The sequence below is a fragment of the Cavia porcellus genome, unplaced genomic scaffold (genome assembly GCF_034190915.1).
Source record: "Cavia porcellus strain 051 isolate PalLab524CR breed Dunkin Hartley unplaced genomic scaffold, mCavPor4.1 scaffold_7, whole genome shotgun sequence".
NCBI classification, from domain to species: Eukaryota; Metazoa; Chordata; class Mammalia; order Rodentia; family Caviidae; genus Cavia; species Cavia porcellus.
Window position 1 is genome coordinate 72,447,745 of NW_026947490.1, and position 20,235 is coordinate 72,467,979.

Below are 20,235 nucleotides of genomic sequence, written 5' to 3' on the forward strand. Positions count from 1 at the left end.
TATTCTCTTTAAAATAAAATAAAATTTTAAAAAGCTTGTGGCACATTGCGAGCCCAGATTCACTATCCCCAGTCCCCATGTTTGCACAATGCGTGTTTTCTCAGCCCCACTGTGGACCCCTGAATAATCAGATTTGACACAAACCTGCTTCATCAGCCAGAGAAAGTCCAGCCACACTGGTGCCCTGCTGAAAGCATCACCTTGGGGACACACAGCCTCCTCTCCAGAGCAGACTATTTATAACCAGATCTTCCCCAGGACCCTGTGACAGGGCTGATTACCTTTCTAGAAACTAATCTCTATCCACAACCTCCTCTTCTCACTCTACCCAAATCTACTTTCCATAATCCAACACCCACCTAGCTAATTTCTTCACACCAAGGCTGACTAAGCTCTTGATCTTGATTTTAAAAAAAAGAAAAAATAAGCACCAAGTCAAGAAACCCGAGCCCTCTGGGCAGCAGGAGCCCCGCCCTCTGCCCCTGCTGAGCACTAAAGAAAAGGCCAAAGAGGGACTGAGAGCTCAGGCTGCCGCCTGCAGAACCCAGGGTCATTCTAAAATTGCACCACTGCTGCTGTCAGGTGGTTGCTGGTGAATCCCCACCGATCCTCCTTCTCCCGGCCTCTGCCTCTCCACAGATCACCTTCCCAAGGGGAGCCTGCAGCTAAAACTTCACCTTTGCCAGCCGGGCACCCACCTCACAGGAGGGAAGGAGCTGGGACCCCATCGCCACCTCCTGTCTTCTGGATCCTGGGGTGTGTATGGCTGCGGGGTGGGAACTGTATGGGCTGTGCGTGTTTGAGGTTTAGAGCCGATTTCCAGAAGGGATCTCCAGCTGGGTCGGACTGTCCCTGATATGAAGTTCGGAGGCAGAAAACGTTTGCTTAGAATTTGGGAAATGATAAATTAGCAGACTGAGCCAGTAAGAGAAATGCATGAGTGACGCTCTAAGGAAGTAAAATTACTTGTGACTTTGAATGATAATTTTAAATCTCTAAAAAGCTTCCAAGGTATGCATTCCCCCTCCCACTATTTTACAGAGCAGAAGAAGAGCAAACTCTTGAGCTTTGCTCACAAAGTTTAGAATTCCTTTTTTTAAAATCAGGAAGTATTGAGTACCTGTTCAGTTTAGATAAACGTTACCTATTTCAACTAAATTCATAGTGCGAAAATTAGACAATCGTTTGGACTCCCAGAAATATAACTGATTAACAAAGCAGAACCCTGTGCAGGTACCCCAAATGTGTTATTCGATTTAAAAATGGGTTTTTGTTTTAATGTGCACATAGGTCCATAGCAACATATGTTTTGTAGTAAAAATCATGTTGGAATAAAAGGCAACATGGAAAGTCCCCCTTCGGTCGGCCTTAACTTAAAATGTCAAGTGCTGTGGCCAGGCTGTTTCTATTCCGGGAAGCAGCGCTGACAAGAGCTGACAGATGCGAGCCCGGAATGTGGCAGAGATGGGGCAGGCACAGCTGACCTGCACCCTCGGCAAGAAGACACCCTAGGATCCCAGTTCCCTGCAACAGTAATGGTGACGCTTCAGCCACGAGGCTTTTTAGCTTGCCCATGGACAGCGTCTCCCAGGAGACAAGGGTGGAGGTGACAGGCCGAAGCGTGTCCTTAGATGTAAGGTGACAGCCCGTTCTGTCCCTCGCTCTAGAAGCTTTCATCAGGGACTGGTTTTGGACCAGGAACACACACCTACAGGCGAGGGTACAAGTATGCTAGTTTCTCGGCAACATGATTCTTGGTCCAGGGGGTGTTTCTGTTTGGACTGTGGCCCTCTTTGCAAACCTCCTGAAAGAAGTTCTGAGCCACTCTACATGCAAGTACCCATAAAGTCACAGGTGAAGCATGTTCCAGAGTATTTGGGCGGTTCATGGAGCCTCCTGAAACCCAGCCCAGGGTAGGGTTGCCAGACAAAATAGAGTTAAGCCAGCACTTCCCAGGATGCACTTACTGCACATATGATTTATGGCTCTTCTCAAATTCAAGTTTAACTGAACGCCTTGAGTTCTGAGTAGCTGAATCTGGCCATCCAGACCCAGACACAGAGACCCCAAGTAAAAAGCACTGTCTCAGTGGGATCATTCCTCTCTGATTTTGTGTCGACTCAAGGGCTGTGGAAACACGTGCTGTCCACTGAGTGGCACCTCCAGCTCCTAGCATGGTTCCTAACTGTACCATTTAAAACCTAAAGGGATACATTTCCTTATTTGGCAGTTGATTAAGCTGAAAGCCTAAAAGATTGGGTATTTTGCCCCTGGTCTAGCAAATTATTTGAGCAAAATGCATACAAAACCTCGTTTTCAGTCTACATGACTGAGGAGACACGAGTCTTAAAAACTTGATTTCAACCCTTTGTCTCCTTTGACAAACATAATAATTAATTGTTTTGGCACCAAAAAAGGGTAATTTCTCCCTGGAGCTAACACTCACAAGGAAGTACATGATTATCTTAACACATTCATGTAGGCCTTCCTTGAGCCTGACTGAATCTATTAAAATGTCACACCCTCACTACCCTGAATAAGAGAGAGACATTTGCAAGTTTTATAGGTTCTCCAAGTTTATTTTACATTAAAAAAGGCAAGTCTTGTTTCCGTTTAAGAAATAATCACTTTGTGATCTCCACATGCAAAATTTGGCTTCATGAACCTCAGTTCCACCTCGCTCTCCCTCTGTTTCTCTTATGGTGGAAAAAGCTGACTTTCAATCTGCCACAGATCTGACCAGTCCCCACACGCAAGGGAGGGGAGACAAGGGTTCCCTCTGGGCTCACACCATGCTCTGGCATCCTGCTCCTCCACCCTAACTTGGGTGACCTTGAACAAGCTTTTCTTTATTCTTTCTCAGTCTTAGTTTCTTCATTTGTTAAATGAACACAGTAGAACCTGCCCTTTAGGACTGGTATTTAAATTTTAAAGATGACTGATGTAAATAAAAGTGTCTAAGCCAGAAATCAGCACACAGGAACCCCTCCACTGATAAATCCTACCTAGATAATTACTATTTTAGGCAGAAATGGAGATGTTGGTTTATCTTTAATACATATGCATGCTTGGCTATGTTTATTTATGAATTTATTATTAATAGACTTAAGCCTGACAATTACAAAGATGATGTAGCATGTAATGCTTGTACAACCCTGCCCAGCTGCTCATGAGGGGCCGCATAGTTGATACCATCGCCACGAAAGGGCCTGAGACCCAGGCTCACCGAGGGGCAGGGGGAAGGAGCACAGGATTCTCCCTCCCAATCCTAATGGGTACCTCTGGCTGGGTGGCTGTGACTGGAGCAAAGAGGAGAGGCTGTGACATCTATGACCCAGTAGGGACACTCTCTGTGCTCCCTGCACAGAATGGAATTGCAGGAGGGGAGAAACCCTTCCACAACCTTCCACAGCCTGTGCAAAGTCTCTACTTTGATCCAAGAAAGGAAGGGATGGAAAGTGCCTGGCAGTGCCTCCAAATAGCCGCTCATTACACCACCTCGGCGGTTCTGGGGAGACCTGCTTCTCTTCCAGCACCCCTTCTGTGGGAGAGCCGTGTGGAAAGCTTGAGGCAGCAGTGGTCCTAAGAGGAGTTGTGAGGCCCTTCCTCTTTGATCACATAGGGGATCATCAATGATCCGGTGGGAGAGAAGAGTCAAGCCTATTGTGGTTCGGTGGAAGTGAAAGCAGTCTTAAGGCTCCCCCATCCATGGGCAGCTCAACAGGGACGCACTCCTCACCGTCCAGACTGTGACCTCCCCAGAGCAGGGAGAGCCCGATGACTATCTGGTCACTAAGTTCTTGGGCAGCCCTGACTCACTGATCGCACAACATTCACTTGGAGTATAGGGAAAAAACAGTCAGTAAAACCCTCATCCAACTTTCCATGAAATAAAAGTCAGACCAAAATAATAAGGTGCTTCCAAAATCTATTGCCCATGAGGCTGAGCCAGAGGATCACAAGTTTTTAGACAACTTCAACCTGTTTCAAAATTAAAATAATAATAATAAAAGGACTGGGATGTAGCTCAGTGCAAAGGCCCTGGATTCAGTCCTAGTACTAAAAAAAACAAAAACAAAAACCAGTGACTCCAATTCCCAGGCTCCTCTGCAGAAGCCGTGGTATTTTAAACGGAATAAGGTAGCACAGGATGAGGATACCTGGACAGGTAGACAGCCTCACCTGATACATGCGTCCCCAGGCCCAGGATGTTAGGACAGCTCTGTAAACAAAGACCAAATTTACTTCTTGAATTTATCTAGGAAAATAGGCCACCAAGAAATTATCAGTAGACTCCGATTCCAATAGCCCCTTAACTGTCTCTTACCTGTTTTTCTCCTCTTCCTTTCTTGGAGGGAGCTAAAGAATCCAGGTATCTCTGCAAAGTGATTTTGTGGGCTCCAGAGAAAGGGCTACTCTATTTGAAATATATATGTGTGTGACAGAATGACAGTGATCTCAAAAATCAAAACAGCAACAAAAAGTATGCGTAGGTCGGAGGTAGAGAGAATCTGCCCATTAGCGGATCAGCTCAGATTATTCATCAGACTTGCTACCGTGTCACCCAGTCCGGCTCTGCAGAGATGGGCAAGAAGCTTTAGATCAAGAGAGGGCCATGGAAGTTTGCAGGTGTGCAGCAGTACAGGGTCAGGGCCACAGAGGAAACCGAGGCAGGGCAAAGGCGGACGTGAAGGAAAGCAGAGTGGTCAGCAGCAAATAGAGAAAGGAGACGGAGGAAGAGCGCGAATGGGTCCCTTGTGGTGTCCAGCCTCAGGTGCCCTCTCCTCTCCTAGGGACTTCTTAATCCTTCTCAGAGAATACCAGCTTATCAATCCAGCCCCTTCTTACATGTTTCTACTGAACATTAGCTCCCTGATGAACTCATGTACTCTGTTTTCCTGACTGATAACCAAATGTCCCAAGTTTTCTAAATTACCATTCATACAAAAATTTAAAATGCTCTGTTCCAAATCCCTTAGAAGCATTTCATGCTCGGATGCTGTGGGGCGGTTTGCACTCCAGGTTACCGTGTGTTTCTGTCCAGGGTTACACCCTGTTCCTTCTCCGTGATGCAGCGGCTTTTCGTTCACTTTGCATTTTGAAGTTGCTCCAGGATACTGTCGTCTCACACGATAGGCATCAACCACGAGACACGTGGCTGCTGAACGCTTGCCATGGAACTGACACAGTCTAAGGTGCAGTGTGAGTCTACCTACACCTGCATTTGGAAGATTTATGAAGAAAAGAGTGATATCACATTGGTAATTTTATACCAATTGCATGTAGAAATGAGACTATGTGGCTGAATATATAGCTAAAATTAATGTACCTTCTCCTTTTTCACTTTCTAATGCAGGAAACAAAATTTTAGATTGTGTACATTGCTCTTGTTATATTTCTATATGACAGTGTTATGTGAAACTGTCAGAGACAAGCACCCAAACTACAACCTGAATCCCACCTGTTTACCACAAAGTACAACAATTAAACCTGAACACTAAGGTTTTAGTTTAGAAAAACAAATCAAACGTTAATATCTTTTGTCTTAAAAGAAAAACAGCAACACACATGTGCCATGGATTCACCACCCCTGCTCTAGACATTGCGGTACTTAAGGTTAAATTCTCACAGGCTGTGTGACCTAGCTGGGTACCAACACAGAAGCTGAGCTGGTGACGTAGCGCAGTGATGTCCCATCTGGGTAGCTTGCACTAGGTCCCGCTTTGAGTCAGCACACACAAAAAGAATGAAATGGAAACCATGCAACTGCTTAGGTCCTTTTCCCTCTGTCACCCTACTCTCTGTGCTGCAACTGGCTGGTGCTACGTCTACATGCAAGATAAATGTGACAAGATAATGCTGTCAGTTTTGCTTTGAAGAGCCCCATTTATTATAAAGAACTTTAGGGCAAAAAGAGTTGTTTTTTAAATCCCTCCATCCACTCACCATCTCTGATATTCTCAGGGTCAGGTTTCTTTTGGTTTCCCACTGACTACGCCGTTCCACAGCCCAGCTCCATTTCCAGGAACACAGGATCACGAACGCTATCCCCTAATCTTAAACCAGAAATATCTGCCATTGAAGCTTTAGTAATTGCAGCCCGTCCATAGGCCAAAAGCTACAACACGGCATGCGGAAGTTGGGGTTGGGGCTCCCCTATGCTATTCCCTTTTCCAGTTCCCTACTGAATCAGCTCCTTCTCTGCACTTGCTAGTTCTTATGTCTCCCATCCCAGCTCTCGACTTAGGGTTACCTCAGAGTTGTGGTCTTGAGACGATATCCCTCAAGGAGCGTAAGTCAGCTAGCAGGTATCAAACTGTACTAAGGGTAGCTGAGTGTGCCACAGTTAGGAGTAATTGTGTAAAAAAGGCAGTTTTAGAACTGAAACCAGATGTTACTGCTCCAAGAGTCCACAGGTTCCTGTCTTAAAATGCTGAGAGGTCTCTGTAAATACAAATATTCACGTTATGTAACTGTTAATGTACATACATATTAAACTGTAAATAACCAATCAGCCACTGCCCTGAGCCCCTCTAAATTTCTCCCAACCTTCCATCCCTCTCGTAGGCCATCCTGGCCCAGACTATGATCCACTAACTGAAGGGTTATAGGGACCTCTGGGTCCTGGCACCAGTGCTTGGGCCTGAATCCATTCTAATACTAATCAGTACCCTGCTTTAACAGCTATTCATAGTTGAAATTTCACCTCTACATATCACCAAGGAAACAATCTGTTAATGATGGACAAACAAAATATTAAGTTGTTCATTCCGAAGCACTCTGATGACTTCTGAGGTTCAGAATTCTTCTAAGACCATGAGAGTTAATAAGCCTTATGGCTGAACAAAAAAGTGGCATCTTGGGTTGCGCCAGGAATAGAGACACGAATTTGTCTCTGGAATTTACTCTGCTGTGCTTGCTTATCATTTTGCATATTTCACATCTGTGTCTCCCTGGCAGGAATTACATCTTAAACTGCTCCGTCATTCTCAGCAAACTGCTGTCCACCAGCAATAGTTGTTAGGTGATAACTGTTTGCTAAAGAAAGTACTTTTGTTTCTCGCCCCAAAACACCAGCGAGGGGACACCCAACACAAAAGTCCTGTGCATTTGAACATTAATGTTAGATTTTTTTCATAATTGTTTGCAAAAAGTAATGAGGAAGAAAATATATGCTAGCCTTTTCAAGAAATTCAAAATGTGGCTGTGACAATTTGAGCTGAGAAAGACAAAAGTTCGGATAAGGAAACTAGGCTTTGTTTTCTGCTGCCCGCTGCTGTCTTTCTGCATGGACAAGACAAAGATATGCAAGATATGCACAGCAGGAGGCTGGGCGGTCTCCTGGTGCTCATATTACAGCTCTTACTAGATTTTCATCTTTTAGTTTATCATCGGTTGCATTGGTCTTGTGAGTAAAGCTATCTTCCCATAGTATTTCCTAATTTCACATGGATTCCTAATTTGAGCATTTGAAGAAAACCTTCAGAGTGGTGAAAATTCACTTTTGGATTACAGCAAAGTAGGGCCTTTGAATAATGTTTAATTATCATTCTGTAACTATTGTACAGTTGAATTAGAGATGTTCATTTTCACTGTATCAAAATTACTTGGCCATATACCACTGAGAAATCTCATTTGATCATATAAATCTTTGTAGACTCATCTTCAATCCATAATGCTGCTGTAAAATCTGCCAATAAGATGCATATCCAGTTTAGCATCCTTCAGTCTATCTTTGAAGATTAGTTTACATTATACCATTAAAAACCATCATTTTATAATTGTTCATCTTATGAAAAAATTTCTCATGATGATACTTCCATGTCCAGAACACACTGAACTAAAACCATGCTTTCTTTTCTTCCTTTTCTTTTCAAGCAAGCCCTTGCCCGTAACAGTGTATCTGCCAACATGGCACCCAAAAAGAAGACCGTCAAAAAGAACAAAGCTGATATCAGTGAGATGACTATCATTGTAGAAGACAGCCCCCTCAGCAAACTGAACGCTCTGAATGGGCTCCTGGAGGGAGGTAACGGCCTGAGCTGCCTCTCTTCTGAGCTGACAGATGCCTCCTATGGCCCCAAGCTTCTAGAGGGCCTGAGTAAAATGCGGCAGGAGGGCTTCCTCTGTGACTTAGTCATCGGAACCAAAACCAAATCCTTCGATGTTCACAAGTCAGTGATGGCTTCATGCAGTGAATACTTTCACAACATCCTAAAACAAGATCCATTAACCCGCAGGGTGGATCTCAACGATATCTCCCCGCTAGGCCTGGCCACAGTCATTGCATATGCCTACACAGGCAAGCTGACCCTATCCTTGTATACCATAGGAAGCATCATTTCCACTGCTGTTTATCTTCAGATTCACACACTTGTAAAGATGTGCAGCGATTTTCTGATCCGAGAGATAAGTGTTGAGAACTGTATGTATGTTGTTAACATTGCTGAGACGTATTCCCTGAAAAATGCAAAAGCAGCAGCCCAGAAATTCATCCGGGACAACTTCCTTGAATTTGCGGAATCAGATCACTTTATGAAACTTACATTTGAACAAATTAATGAACTTCTCATAGATGATGATTTACAGTTGCCTTCTGAGATAGTAGCATTCCAGATTGCAATGAAATGGTTGGAATTTGACCAAAAGAGAGTGAAATACGCAGCAGATCTCTTGAGCAATATTCGCTTTGGCACCATCTCTGCACAGGACCTGGTGAACTATGTCCAGTCTGTACCAAGAATGATGCAAGATGCTGACTGTCACAAGCTCCTCGTGGATGCGATGAACTACCATTTACTTCCCTATCATCAGAACACACTGCAGTCGCGGCGAACAAAAATCCGAGGGGGCTGCCGAGTCCTGGTCACTGTTGGAGGACGCCCAGGCCTCACTGAGAAATCTCTGAGTAGAGACATTTTGTACAGAGACCCTGAAAATGGATGGAGCAAGCTTACCGAAATGCCAGCCAAGAGTTTTAACCAGTGCGTGGCTGTGATGGATGGATTTCTTTATGTAGCTGGCGGTGAAGATCAGAATGACGCAAGAAACCAAGCCAAGCACGCAGTCAGCAATTTCTGCAGGTAATTGATCTTTTATAGGGAACTGAAATGGCTCAGTACTAGGGGACAAACTGCCTTGACATAGAAATAAATTAATCATGCCTGTTAGCTTAATGGACTTAGCATATTAAGAATAACTTACATATGTACATCACTTTGTATTGTATAAAGTGCATTCAAATATATCACATACACTAGATTTCCAAAACAAGCCTACAAGATAGGCAGGGAATTATTATATTACATATGAGAAAACTGATACCTAGAGGAGTCCTATGTAGCAATTTACATTTTCGTGTTTTTAATCGGGTGCCCTTGACAGTACACTAACTTCTGAAAGAAACTGGCTACAAATTTAATTTTTAACACTAAGTGATAAGAAAAAATAAAATAATACAATATTTCTTTTAAGTTACTGCTTAAAAGATAACTGTAAGATCCACTATTGGCAAATAGAATTTAATCATTAAAATATGATAGTTAATTTTAAATATTTGAAAAGAAAATAAAAATACAGAATGTCAATATTCTGACATGTGAAGTATGAGGCATAATAAATCCATCAAAATGGAATTCAAAGGCTATATTATTTTAGTATATTTCTGAAAAAATTAAGCTTCCATATATCTGAAATGTTCACAGAGTCATGCTTATATCCTGACAGTTGTACAAATTCGAACAACTAGTGAACAAGTTCTGAAAACTTCTACAGAATTTCATGAAAGGTATTATTATTTCATTATACATGAGTGCACCATTTTTTAAAAAATCCTAACAACCAATCGATTTGTAACTTCAGTGTATAACTGTCGGAAAGGTATTATTTGAGTTAAATGGGAAAAGATGGACATAGACCCGAAGGAGGGAGTTGTGAGCTTACAACATCTCCGGACTCCTAATCAAGAAAGTTCCAGCTTACAGGAGTGCTGATTGTTATCAGGCTGATTTCCTACCAATTACTATTCAAGCCACTGGTATTTTTTCAGTATTGATTTCGGTGCTCGTAAAACTATAGTACTGGCACTGAAAACTGAAACTATAAATTAAAGCCTGCCATCCACTAATAAGTGCTGGACTGCAGGAAGCACCAGATGCGCAGCCTTTGTTGATGCTCTCCAGACGTGCACCCCCTGTCGCTTTTCTTTTGACACGTGACGGATTTGCTCCAGTGGTCTGGCTTGGCTGTGGCACTGGACAGGACAGGTGTGCACCAAGGGGTTTCTGAGAACTGGAACGTAGGCTGCGCCTTGCTTAACTAAGCAGCCACAGTGGGCTAGGGCTGGTTAATGGTTAACGTGAGGAGATGCAGGAATTGACTTCCAGAGATGGGTCCCTCTCTGACCTGTGCTCCTGCCCTCTCCCAGGGCGCACCAGTGCTCAAGGCTGCTGGAGACAGCTCCTGCTTGCAGAAAGAGGGGACTGGGGGCTGAAGGAAATGTCCCGTGGACAGGCGGGGTAGCCTGGCTTGTCCCAAATCTCACGCCTTGCAAGCCATCCCCAAGCAGGCCCAGCTCCCTCGCAGTGCTGGTGACTGAGTCCCCTCCTCTGCCCTTCCAGGTACGACCCCCGCTTCAATACCTGGTTGCACCTGGCCAGCATGACCCAGAAGCGCACGCATTTCAGCCTCAGCGTGTTCGATGGGCTGCTCTACGCTGTGGGCGGCCGCAACGCCGAGGGCAGCCTGGCCTCGCTGGAGTGCTACGTGCCCTCCACGAACCAGTGGCAGCCCAAGGCGGCCCTGGAGGCGGCGCGCTGCTGCCACGCCAGCGCCGTGGCGGGCGGCCGCGTGCTGGTGACCGGCGGCTACGTGGGCGGCGCCTACACGCGCTCCGCGTGCGCCTACGACCCCGCGGCCGACGCGTGGCACGAGCTGCCCGGCCTGAGCACGCCGCGCGGCTGGCACTGCGCCGTGGCGCTGGGCGATAGCGTGTACGTGATGGGCGGCAGCCAGCTGGGGCCGCGGGGCGAGCGCGTGGACGTGCTGGGCGTCGAGTGCTACAGCCCCGCCACGCGGCAGTGGAGCCAGGTGGCGCCGCTGCTGGTGGGCGTGAGCACGGCGGGCGTCTCGCTGCTGCACGGCCGCGCCTACCTGCTGGGCGGCTGGAACGAGGGCGAGAAGAAGTACAAGAAGTGCGTGCAGTGCTTCAGCCCCGAGCTCAACGAGTGGACGGAGGACGACGAGCTGCCCGAGGCCACCGTGGGCGTGTCGTGCTGCACGCTGGCCATGCCCAACAGCGTGACGCGCGAGTCCCGGGCCAGCTCGGTGTCCTCGGTGCCCGTGAGCATCTGACCCGGGCGCGTGCGCCCTCGCCGGCGGGCAGGAGGCGGTGCCGTTTAAATTCTTGGAGTGCATGATCTACCTCCTTTTTTCCTTTTTTCTCCCTTCCCTCCCCCGCCGCTTTCTGTTCCCTGCTTTTCCCGAGCGAAGTAGAGCGCTGCGGCCCATCAGGGAGACGCGTCCTTGAGCGGCCGCCGGGGGGCGCGCGGGATTCGCTGCAGGCGCGAGTCCCCAAAGCCCAGCGGTGACACCCACATTGAGATCTCTCTTCTGATTTTAGGAAGCTTCCGTGAGTAAGCAGTTACTCGTGCTCAAAGGTTTATTCTCCCACGCTTTTTAATTTAGGAGTGTGAAAATACTTTCGGATTATACTTACTTTAAAAGACTGCTGTTCATAAAGACCTAATTCTGTGTTTCAACACAGTTTTCCCTCCTGTACTTCACTGACTAAAGGATTGTGAAAGGCAGCCCCTAAAAGTCCACAAAGTGGGAACTTCGACTGGAAGAGAACGGAGGTTGTGTGGCCACCTCAGAGGTGCTCGGGCTGCAGGATAAAATCTTGTGCTCAGAGAGAGAAGGAACTGATGTTGTCCTTATGATTCATAGCGTAAATTCAATCGTTTTGGTCTTTTCCTCCCAAATGTATTTGCACTCTATCCCCTCGGGGATTTCAGTTGTCCTTAAGGACTGTCACCACAAAGTGGTGTCCAGGTCATACTCATTCTCTTCCCTTTCTAACTAGAAGTCTGACACATCTTTTTCATACAGGAGGACTGAGGTAACGTCCGCTCCTTTTGTGCTGTTAATTTTATTAATCTCATCCACTCCAAACGAGCTTTGCAAATCAAAATGCATCCACAAGCCACCGTATTTCTGTCAGATTTTTCAAGTTTTGGGGAAAAGAGACTCTGGCAGTAAATGAGACATAATTTTCCTTTCTTAGGATTTATCACTTCATTCTTTGATTGCTTGAGAAAGGAAATGGCCTACCAGTAATGGGTTATGTGCGATTGGATTTTAAAAAATAAAAAATATTTAAAGGGTTAAATAAAATGTGTGGGACTATAACTTTTTCATTAACGCCATCCTCTCCCACCTTGTGTAGGGAGGCTATTGCTAGAGGTATATTTGTATCAAAAATAGATTTGGCCCTCCTTATCCAAGATTTCTATGTCTGAAAATTCCAGCAGACTGAAATACATGAAAACAGTTGCGTCTGTACTGTTCAGGGTTCTTTTGTCGTAACTCCCTAAACAACTCTGTGTGAAACTATTTGCACAGCATTTGTGCTGTACCGGGTATCGTAAAGTGTAAAGATGATGTCAAGTACAGGGAGGCTGTGAGGAGGTTATGTGCAAACACGAAGCCATTTTACATAAAGAACATGAGCTTCCGGGAATACTGGAAACCTAGGTAGAGGGTCTAGGCCGGTACCCCAGGGGTACCGAGGGAGGACTGTACTTATTTCCAGCTGTGAAGATAGCTGGTGCAATATGCTTGTCAAATAATTTTATATCACCCCCCTTATGCATATCTCTGGTATTTGGTGATTATACCTCAGGGATAGGCTATAATTACTAAATATTAATTATAATTACTACATATTAAGAAAACGATATTATTGGTGGAAAAGCAGTGGGCTTTTTCTTACTCCACATAGGTGATGTGGAGTTTTGCTCAGCATCGAGCAGCTCTAAAGGAATCTACTCCTTTAATTCTGTATCTGGCCAGGCTGGAAAATGCAGATCTGTAAGAAAGTAGTTTATGGAAAAGTTAAATCACCAAACTCTTAAATTACAAGCAGCACAACCTGTGGATAGCCTCTGCCTTGCAGCAGCGCTGATGAGTAAACTTCATTTGGAAACAGTTATGTTGGACATACGTTGCAAAGCCTATGCCATCGTGACTTGAGTATCTTTCACGCTGCATTCACGCAGCCGAAAGCCTATAGTAAATTGTCAAGAGTTTTGAGAGGAAAAGGTGTTTTATTAAGGGTTACATGTGGGCAACAGACTTACTTCCTTAATGAAGCAAAGATGGGTCTCCCCTGGAGACCTTAAGGTGTTGTGTGAGGAGAGGAACCTAGAGCCCTAAATGAAGTAAGAGTCAATCAGTTGTAACATTTGATGATAGAAAAAGGAGAGACACCAAAACTAAAGGGGTTTTCTGCTGTCAGAGCTTGAGAAGATAAGTTGTGGAAAACTTGGCAGAGGCTTTCTAGACTATAGACCTGTTAGAACTGGGTGAATAATTTGAAACTTGTTCTCTGCCTTGTTGAAATGAAGACTGGGAAAGTACACGTACTGGGCCTCTGGTTTTCCTGGCTGTACTGCTTTTTATGTTCTGCTTTATCAGTTAATGAAGATGGGCACAAACATACACAGAATCAAAACAGTCGGGTGTGAAACAGGTGTATTAATCCTTCTCTTGAGGCAGCTGCTCCTAGAAAACATGACGCGGTCTCTGAGCTTCCCAGCTGAAAAATTGACTTCATTTTTTTGTAGTTTAAGTTTATATCTAGTTGCACTCCCAAGGCTCAGGCCCTAACCATGTGCTTCCTTTTATTTTTCTGAAAGAAAAGGACTTGTTAGATTTGTAATGCCTCAGTCCCGAGTTAAATAAACAAATTCATTCAACGAATCGGAGAATTTGCATGGTAGCCAGCAGCTGAAACAGTAAAACTCAAGCTGTCTTTTCCTGAATGGGCCAGAGACCTGATGAGAAAGTCTCCAGGAAGCCGGGCTGTACTAGAGACAGGCACACTAGCTAGGCTGCTGGGGTCGAGTTATGATGCCTAATGCACCAGTTCCTGTCAGTGCTTTGTTCCCTATTTTGTAAGGATGGGTACAGATGGGAGGTTAGAAATGGTCCAGATTAGTACAGTTCTACCCAGTGCTTAATGGTAGCACAGAGTTCCGAGTGAGTGTGGTGTACTGGGGTGATACTGAGGTGAGGATTGCTCTCTGGTTTGAGGCACAGTAGCAATTAGACTTAAGTGTATTTTAGAAAGGTGTGTAAATTAGAGGTCTACTTGGAAACAGGAAAGTGTTGAGAGGTTTCTGTTGTGGTTTGGTTTTTTTGTTTTGTTTTGTTTTGCCTATTATCCCGGCCGTGTGTCTTCAGAATTCATCCCAATTCCTAAAATGAGAGACTGCAAACTCACTTCATTTATTTTTCTTTTTGTTCCATCCAGATGAGTTTGCATAGTCCCTGGTGAGCTGCAGCCCCACCCCAGCTGCGGGTGACTCTGGACCAGGCAGGATTAACAAGAATTCTTTTGCATATTTCTCCTTTGTGTCAGTGCAGTTCGGCATGATTTCCCAAGCACTCTTCTGTTTGTAACTGAAAACTGAAGACCCTAAAACACTAAATATTTAGCCTATTGCACATTCAAAGGGTAAGCACCATTTAATTTTCCCTCTCAGGGATTTCAAAATGAAATACTTGTTTTGGATACTCCTTAAAAAATAAAATCTATTTATTCAGCAAGTGTTGGTGGAAAATTTCTGTTTGCTCAAAACAATTTTGTGACTATATAAGGAACAACAAAAATTAGGAGAGTGTTATTTGTGATCTCATCACCGTCAATAAAGCTGCATTCAGTAAGAGCTTAGTAACTAAAGGTGGGCAGTCTTGGAGTATTTTTGGTGACAGCTGGAGTGTTGGTTTTTCTTTGTTTTCACTAAACAAAGTGAAATAACCTCTCAGGAAATAAAATCATATTACCTCACAGACAAATCCTCACCACCTTCTTCTTCTCTCTCACCTTCCCAATAAGCAAATGAAATGTAACCACAATATGGTGGCTGTCATTGAGTTCTTAAGTAGTACATTCAGTGGGGGCCATCTTAGTAACTTCTAGAAAACCTAAATGGTAGCAATGCTTGTCTTAAATGTCTCCACACTCTGTAATCATGTGAAGATACTGGCCCTAAACAGTAACCAGCTGGTGTCATGTTCCCACTTCTGACCAACCAGCCGGGTATCCCAGAGTCTGTGTGACCCCATGTAACCCCCAGCTTCTGTTCAGGTTTCCACTGCATCCCTCATTCTCACACCAACCCGTCCATCCCACCTCGGACACACGGACTTATTTAATGGCACTGATTGTGTGTAAGGCACTCCAGGGTGTATCACAGGAATGACACTGTGCTTGGTGGGCTTAGTGGGATCACTAGAGACTGAGGACATCCCAGGGCACTTCTGGGGTCTCCTGTGATCAGTGTGATATTGATGTGGATTAGATGGTCCATTTCCCCCAAAGAGAACAAACCCAATTCATGGTCCTTAGAAACACAGCAGTCAGCACTGTATTTTTCTTTCTTGCCACATTGACAGGTTAACTTAAGTGACAGTTGCACTGCTCCTTATGCCACCACCAACCTCCCACCCTATTTCAAACCAGACAAGATTCATAAGAACGAAGAAGAGAAGGAGCTTGCCTAAAAGTCTGGATGGATGCGGTCATCTCGGGTGGACCCAGATCTCCTGTAGCTCCTTTCCACGACCCTTTCAAGAAAGTACAAACATGATCTGACTCATCCTGGAGGAACCTTCATTCCGATTTCATCTGGGTATCAGTCACAGCAGCAGAATCGATGGAAACCTTCATAACAGACTCCTTTCTTCACTGCTGTTAGTAGCCTAGAGTAGAAAGATGAAAGAAGCAGCACTGATTACAGTAGCAAACACTTCTCTCCATGCGACGCCTACCCTACCACTGCCGCACACATCCAAGGGAGGGAAGTGCCCGATGACGTGAGGACCAGGCCTTCCCATCGGGCTGCTTTTGCTTTGTGCTGACACTCAGTTTCCTCTACTGTTTCTACATTCGGGAATCTGCATCTTGGGGATAGCTCCACTCTATTAGAGGGGAACCTGAGTAGGTTCCATTTTTGTTGGGCACATTGGAAATGGTCTATATCGATTCCACCCGTCTCCTGTATTACTCTACAAACAAGGGTGCCGGGAGAGGCCTTTGTGTGAGTCTCTAAGGAGAAATTTTCAGAGGCCATCTGCAAGTAAACAATTACTCATCTTCTTCCCCAGTTATCCCCAGATCAAGGAGCTTCTCACACTGCCTGCTCTCAAAGCTCTCTGGCTGCTCACACTGTGATAGGGGTCTATTGTCTCCCTTTCATGGGTCAAAAAGGTGCACACTCCGTCCCCTGTGACACCTTGTCTTTTTCCCTGTAAATAACAGACCCAGACACCTTTTTCAGCTTTGTCTCACCTGGAGCCCTTGCGTGTTTAGAGCATGCTTTAAACATATTCCAGAAAGCTTTAGTATTTGCACAAATCCAGTCTCCACAGACCATCAAGGAAACCCATCCAAACCAACAGTTCCTTTCCCCTCCCCTCCTCTCTCAGACCAGGTCTCCTTTTCCCTGTACCAGGATCCCTCCAAATTCTGCTGTTCCCTCCTGTAGAACAAGGTTGACTGTGTCAGACATCTGTGACTTCATTTTTTGCTGTATGAGGCAGTTCCCTATCCATGCTGGGCAGAAGAAAAAACACACAGAGTCTAAAGGGGGATGAACACACATCGAGTCTTAGTCACCGTGGAGAACGAGGACTCCTGAAGGAGAGGGGGAAGAAGTTCAAATGGCTGTGGTCTGTCCTCTCTGTCTTCTCCCTAAGGTCAATGAAACTTCATAAAGACAGAGTCCAAGCTGAGAAATGCTCTGTTTTTTCACAGTTCCTATGAGCATGCAAATTCTGTAGACAAAAAGAATCCTCTCACTGTTTGGTAGCTCTTTCTTAGACACAGCTCTGCACAAGGCTCATTGCTGGAATATCATCTGAGTAAGTTACTGCATTCCCCTGGAGACAAGAATCGCCAGGAGGCAGCTCTAACACCCAAAGTACACTCATTTTGAGAAGCAGAGCCAACCTACAAAGTGCAATTAAATTAACAACATTTGCTTTTAGCCAGGCTCTGCTCCCTAGGTGCCATGGAGAAAGGTAAATCTAAGTCAGTACTGGGAGCTTAAAAGTGGCCCAGGTTTCTAAGGCCTCTCTTGGAGGTTTTTCTCCTTTTATTTTCCAGCCTTATGCCCAAGATCATACTCTTTTTCTGCTCCGATCCACACTCTGGAAGGTGACCACAGGGATGGCACCTCTGGGCAGCCTTGCTGACCTCTCCTGTGCATTCATCCAGCGCTGGCCGAGAAGGGAGGCGCTAGAGTTTGTGTTTCTGCAACATCCGTGCTTTCTACAGCACCAGCCCTGTTCCCACTTTTACCAGGTTCACATCACCGCCTCGGATGTCTTCTGGTTTGTGCCCACTCGGCCGCCTCTTTTAGAACATGAAGAGCACGCGCCTGCCTTCCCTGCTCCATTCCAGTGTCCAGAACAATACCTGGTAAATAACAAGAGAGCAGTATGTTCTAAGAAACAGAAATGAGTGAATAAATGAAATATCAAACCATCAGGACTTTGTGCTTGCTAGTTCCTATTCACTATAACTGATTTATTTAATCAATAAATACTTGTTAAGCATCTACTTTGTGCAATGTGCTTTCTCTTACACCAGGAATCGTTAGAGAAAAGCAAAATAAAAACCATGATCATAATAACTAGGAATCTTTTCAAACCAGCTGGAATTCAAGTTAGACTGTTAAGAAACATTCCAGGCAGAAGGAGTTGAGCAATGAAGCCTTTACTGTATATTTATTTTTTAAAAGCATCTGATAAGATTAATATCTTTATAATTATTTCATTCTTAAAATTTTTGAGTAATGTGCTTTCTCTCTATATTTGCATAATAATTTAGAAACATGCTAGAGCAAGTTTGGACATTCAGCTAGTAATCATTTCCTCAGTGATTAGGTCATTCTTCATTAGTGATACATAGGTATAGCCAAGCATTACGTGTCGATGTAGGTGTGTACGGAATATATGTATGGAATATATGCAGCATCAGCTTGCTGCATGCTCAGACTCTCAAATGGATTCTTCTTCTATCACCTTACCTTACAGCAAGCTAAGCCATTTTAAGGTAAGGTTCATTCCATTAAATACTGTACTTTGCATGAGCATCCATGTTCCTACTAACACAGCGAAACCTAAGAAAGTAGAACCTATCTGCAGACTCTAAGGCCTTTTTCTGCCCTGAGAACAGGAGACAGATGGTGGGACCCTGAACCCCAGAGTGCCCCCAGAAGCATACTGTCAGGGAGAGGAAAAATCACTCATGGCAGAGTCCTGGGTGATGAGCAGGGAACTCGACCTGGGTTTTCCAGGAGTGTGAGGCTGAAGGAAGAAACAGCAGGTAGCAAATTCTGCTGCAGGAAGCATCAGCCCTGAGTCAGGTGCTCCCACAGAAGCTGACTGCAGTGAGCTAGAGTCTGCCCCCAGGGTGACATGGAGCCACATGCCAAAGGAATGTGGAAAGGAGGGCCAGGAGTGGAAAGCATGGCCACTGGAGGACAGTTTCCCATCCAGGAGGGCACACTTGGAGCAGGGGCAAACCAGTATCATGAAAAATGCAAGAAATGTTAAGTTACTGCCAATTGCCATTATTTCTCCTAAATTCTTACAAAGGAAATTCAGCTCCATGACTCAGTGCCTTTGATGATGCTCAGTGCTCTGCTCCCACCTGCCTTCCCTGACCAAGCACAGAAGAAAGGACATTTTTAGGGGAGGAAGAGCTCTGGACTGCAGAAGGAAACCAAATTAGAAGAATAGGTCTGCCCCAAGAATGCAAGCCCGGGAACCCTCTGTGGCAATGCATGCCATGGCTCCACCCTGATGTGCTCTGCAGAGGATCAGCTGTGGCATGGGGCAGTCATGAGCCCGCCCAAGCTTGGTGTAGAGCCAGGCAGGGTTTGGAGTGACCAGAGCTCAGTCTGTCCTTCTGGCTGCACCCTCAATGAGCTCTGTACAAATAATACCTCTTTCCATTTGTGCAGTAGACAGAGCAAAATTCCAGAGCACAATTTCAGTGTCTGGCCTCCTCCCCTCTCAACCCCTCTATCTTTCCTCTTGTTTGGGCCAAAGACAGAGGGTTTTACAAGGTTTGGTCTAGCCAGTTGCAGCCCACAGAATGCTGGTCACCAGATGCAGAGCCACAGGAGCCCTTTAGGACCACGCAGCTATTGCCTGTGTCACAAAATCACACCCACTAGTACTGGAGCATCTGTGCAGCAGCTGGTGTTGGCTGTTAGACACAGTGCTCAAACCTTCTTGGATTTTCCAGAGGTGCCAGTACTAGGGCTACTATTCTCTAATGAAGAGCCAGTGTGTTTCAAGGGAAGAAAAAGCTCTAATCAAAAAATATCCTGCTGGGTGGAAGAGTATAAGTTAGTAGCAGATTGGACCTGTTTATAGCAAACTCAGGAGCCTCAGGTTGCCTCAGTTGGGCCAAGTTTTCTCAAGTTACCTGCACTGAATTTGGCAGGACTTGGCAAATTGTGCCCAAGTTACCTGTGAAAAGGCAAGACCATCCCCCAGTGTGAAGCTGGACAGCTGTGGTTGTGCCGGGCAGCTGGGCTGCCTGGAAGAAACTGATATAGCAGAGCTCCCTGAGGGGATGGATGGTTTGATCCTAGCCCTGTGCGGGTTGAGTGGTGAGGTAGATGGCGGTGGAGCACAGTGGACTTGGAAAGACTCGTCCGAAGCTCCCGCCTCCTGGACTGCTGTTCATTTCCCTTTAACCATTGCTTTTGCTTTTGTATCTTTGCTTTGTGCTGATTTTCAATGAAAAATTTCTCTGTAGGATAGAAACAACATAAAAGTGGAAACAGGACTTTGTTCTGGGTTCTCAGTGGACACTACGCACCCAAGGGATGCTGGCAAGAAAGACACCCTTTTCTCCTACTCTGTATGCGTGGCTTTGTTCGGCATCCCATGCAGTCTCCTGCCTCAGCTGCACTAGAGGGGGCAGAGACCGTC

The 20,235-nt window shown here is 45.4% G+C and overlaps 1 protein-coding gene and 1 long non-coding RNA gene across 5 annotated transcripts in view; one reads left to right on the top strand and one right to left on the bottom strand.

Annotated features, from left to right (window-relative positions):
• Positions 1–498: 498 nt before the first annotated feature.
• Positions 499–14,829, top strand: Klhl31 (kelch like family member 31). Of its 3 annotated transcripts, XM_063253826.1 has the most exons (4): positions 499–756; positions 5,045–5,261; positions 7,879–9,083; positions 10,620–14,829. In XM_063253826.1, the coding sequence occupies exons 2-4, from the start codon at positions 5,175–5,177 to the stop codon at positions 11,350–11,352; spliced, it is 2,025 nt and encodes a 674-aa protein (XP_063109896.1). In that variant the 5' UTR covers positions 499–756; positions 5,045–5,174; the 3' UTR covers positions 11,353–14,829. The 3 variants fall into 3 exon arrangements, with proteins under 3 accessions (XP_063109896.1, XP_063109897.1, XP_003466527.2); XM_063253827.1 differs by lacking the exon at positions 5,045–5,261 and having other exon boundaries at positions 7,883–9,083; XM_003466479.4 differs by lacking the exon at positions 5,045–5,261 and having other exon boundaries at positions 500–756.
• Positions 14,830–15,782: 953 nt separating this feature from the next.
• LOC134477025 (uncharacterized) overlaps positions 15,783–20,235 on the bottom strand; it is a 42,840-nt gene continuing 38,387 nt past the window's right edge. For both annotated transcript variants that reach the window (XR_010048914.1, XR_010048913.1), the window contains 2 exons: positions 17,585–17,701; positions 15,783–15,984 (listed from right to left, as the gene is read on the bottom strand). This is a non-coding gene — a long non-coding RNA (uncharacterized LOC134477025). The remainder of the gene's footprint in view (positions 15,985–17,584; positions 17,702–20,235) is intronic.

Coding starts and splice junctions, on each gene's coding strand:
- Klhl31 (XM_063253826.1), top strand. CDS start 5,175: ATGGAACTGACACAGTCTAAGGTGCAGTGTGAGTCTACCTACACCTGC. Junction 5,262..7,878: donor AAAAGAGTGATATCACATTG/GTAATTTTATAC, acceptor TTTCTTTTCAAG/CAAGCCCTTGCCCGTAACAG. Junction 9,084..10,619: donor GCAGTCAGCAATTTCTGCAG/GTAATTGATCTT, acceptor CTGCCCTTCCAG/GTACGACCCCCGCTTCAATA.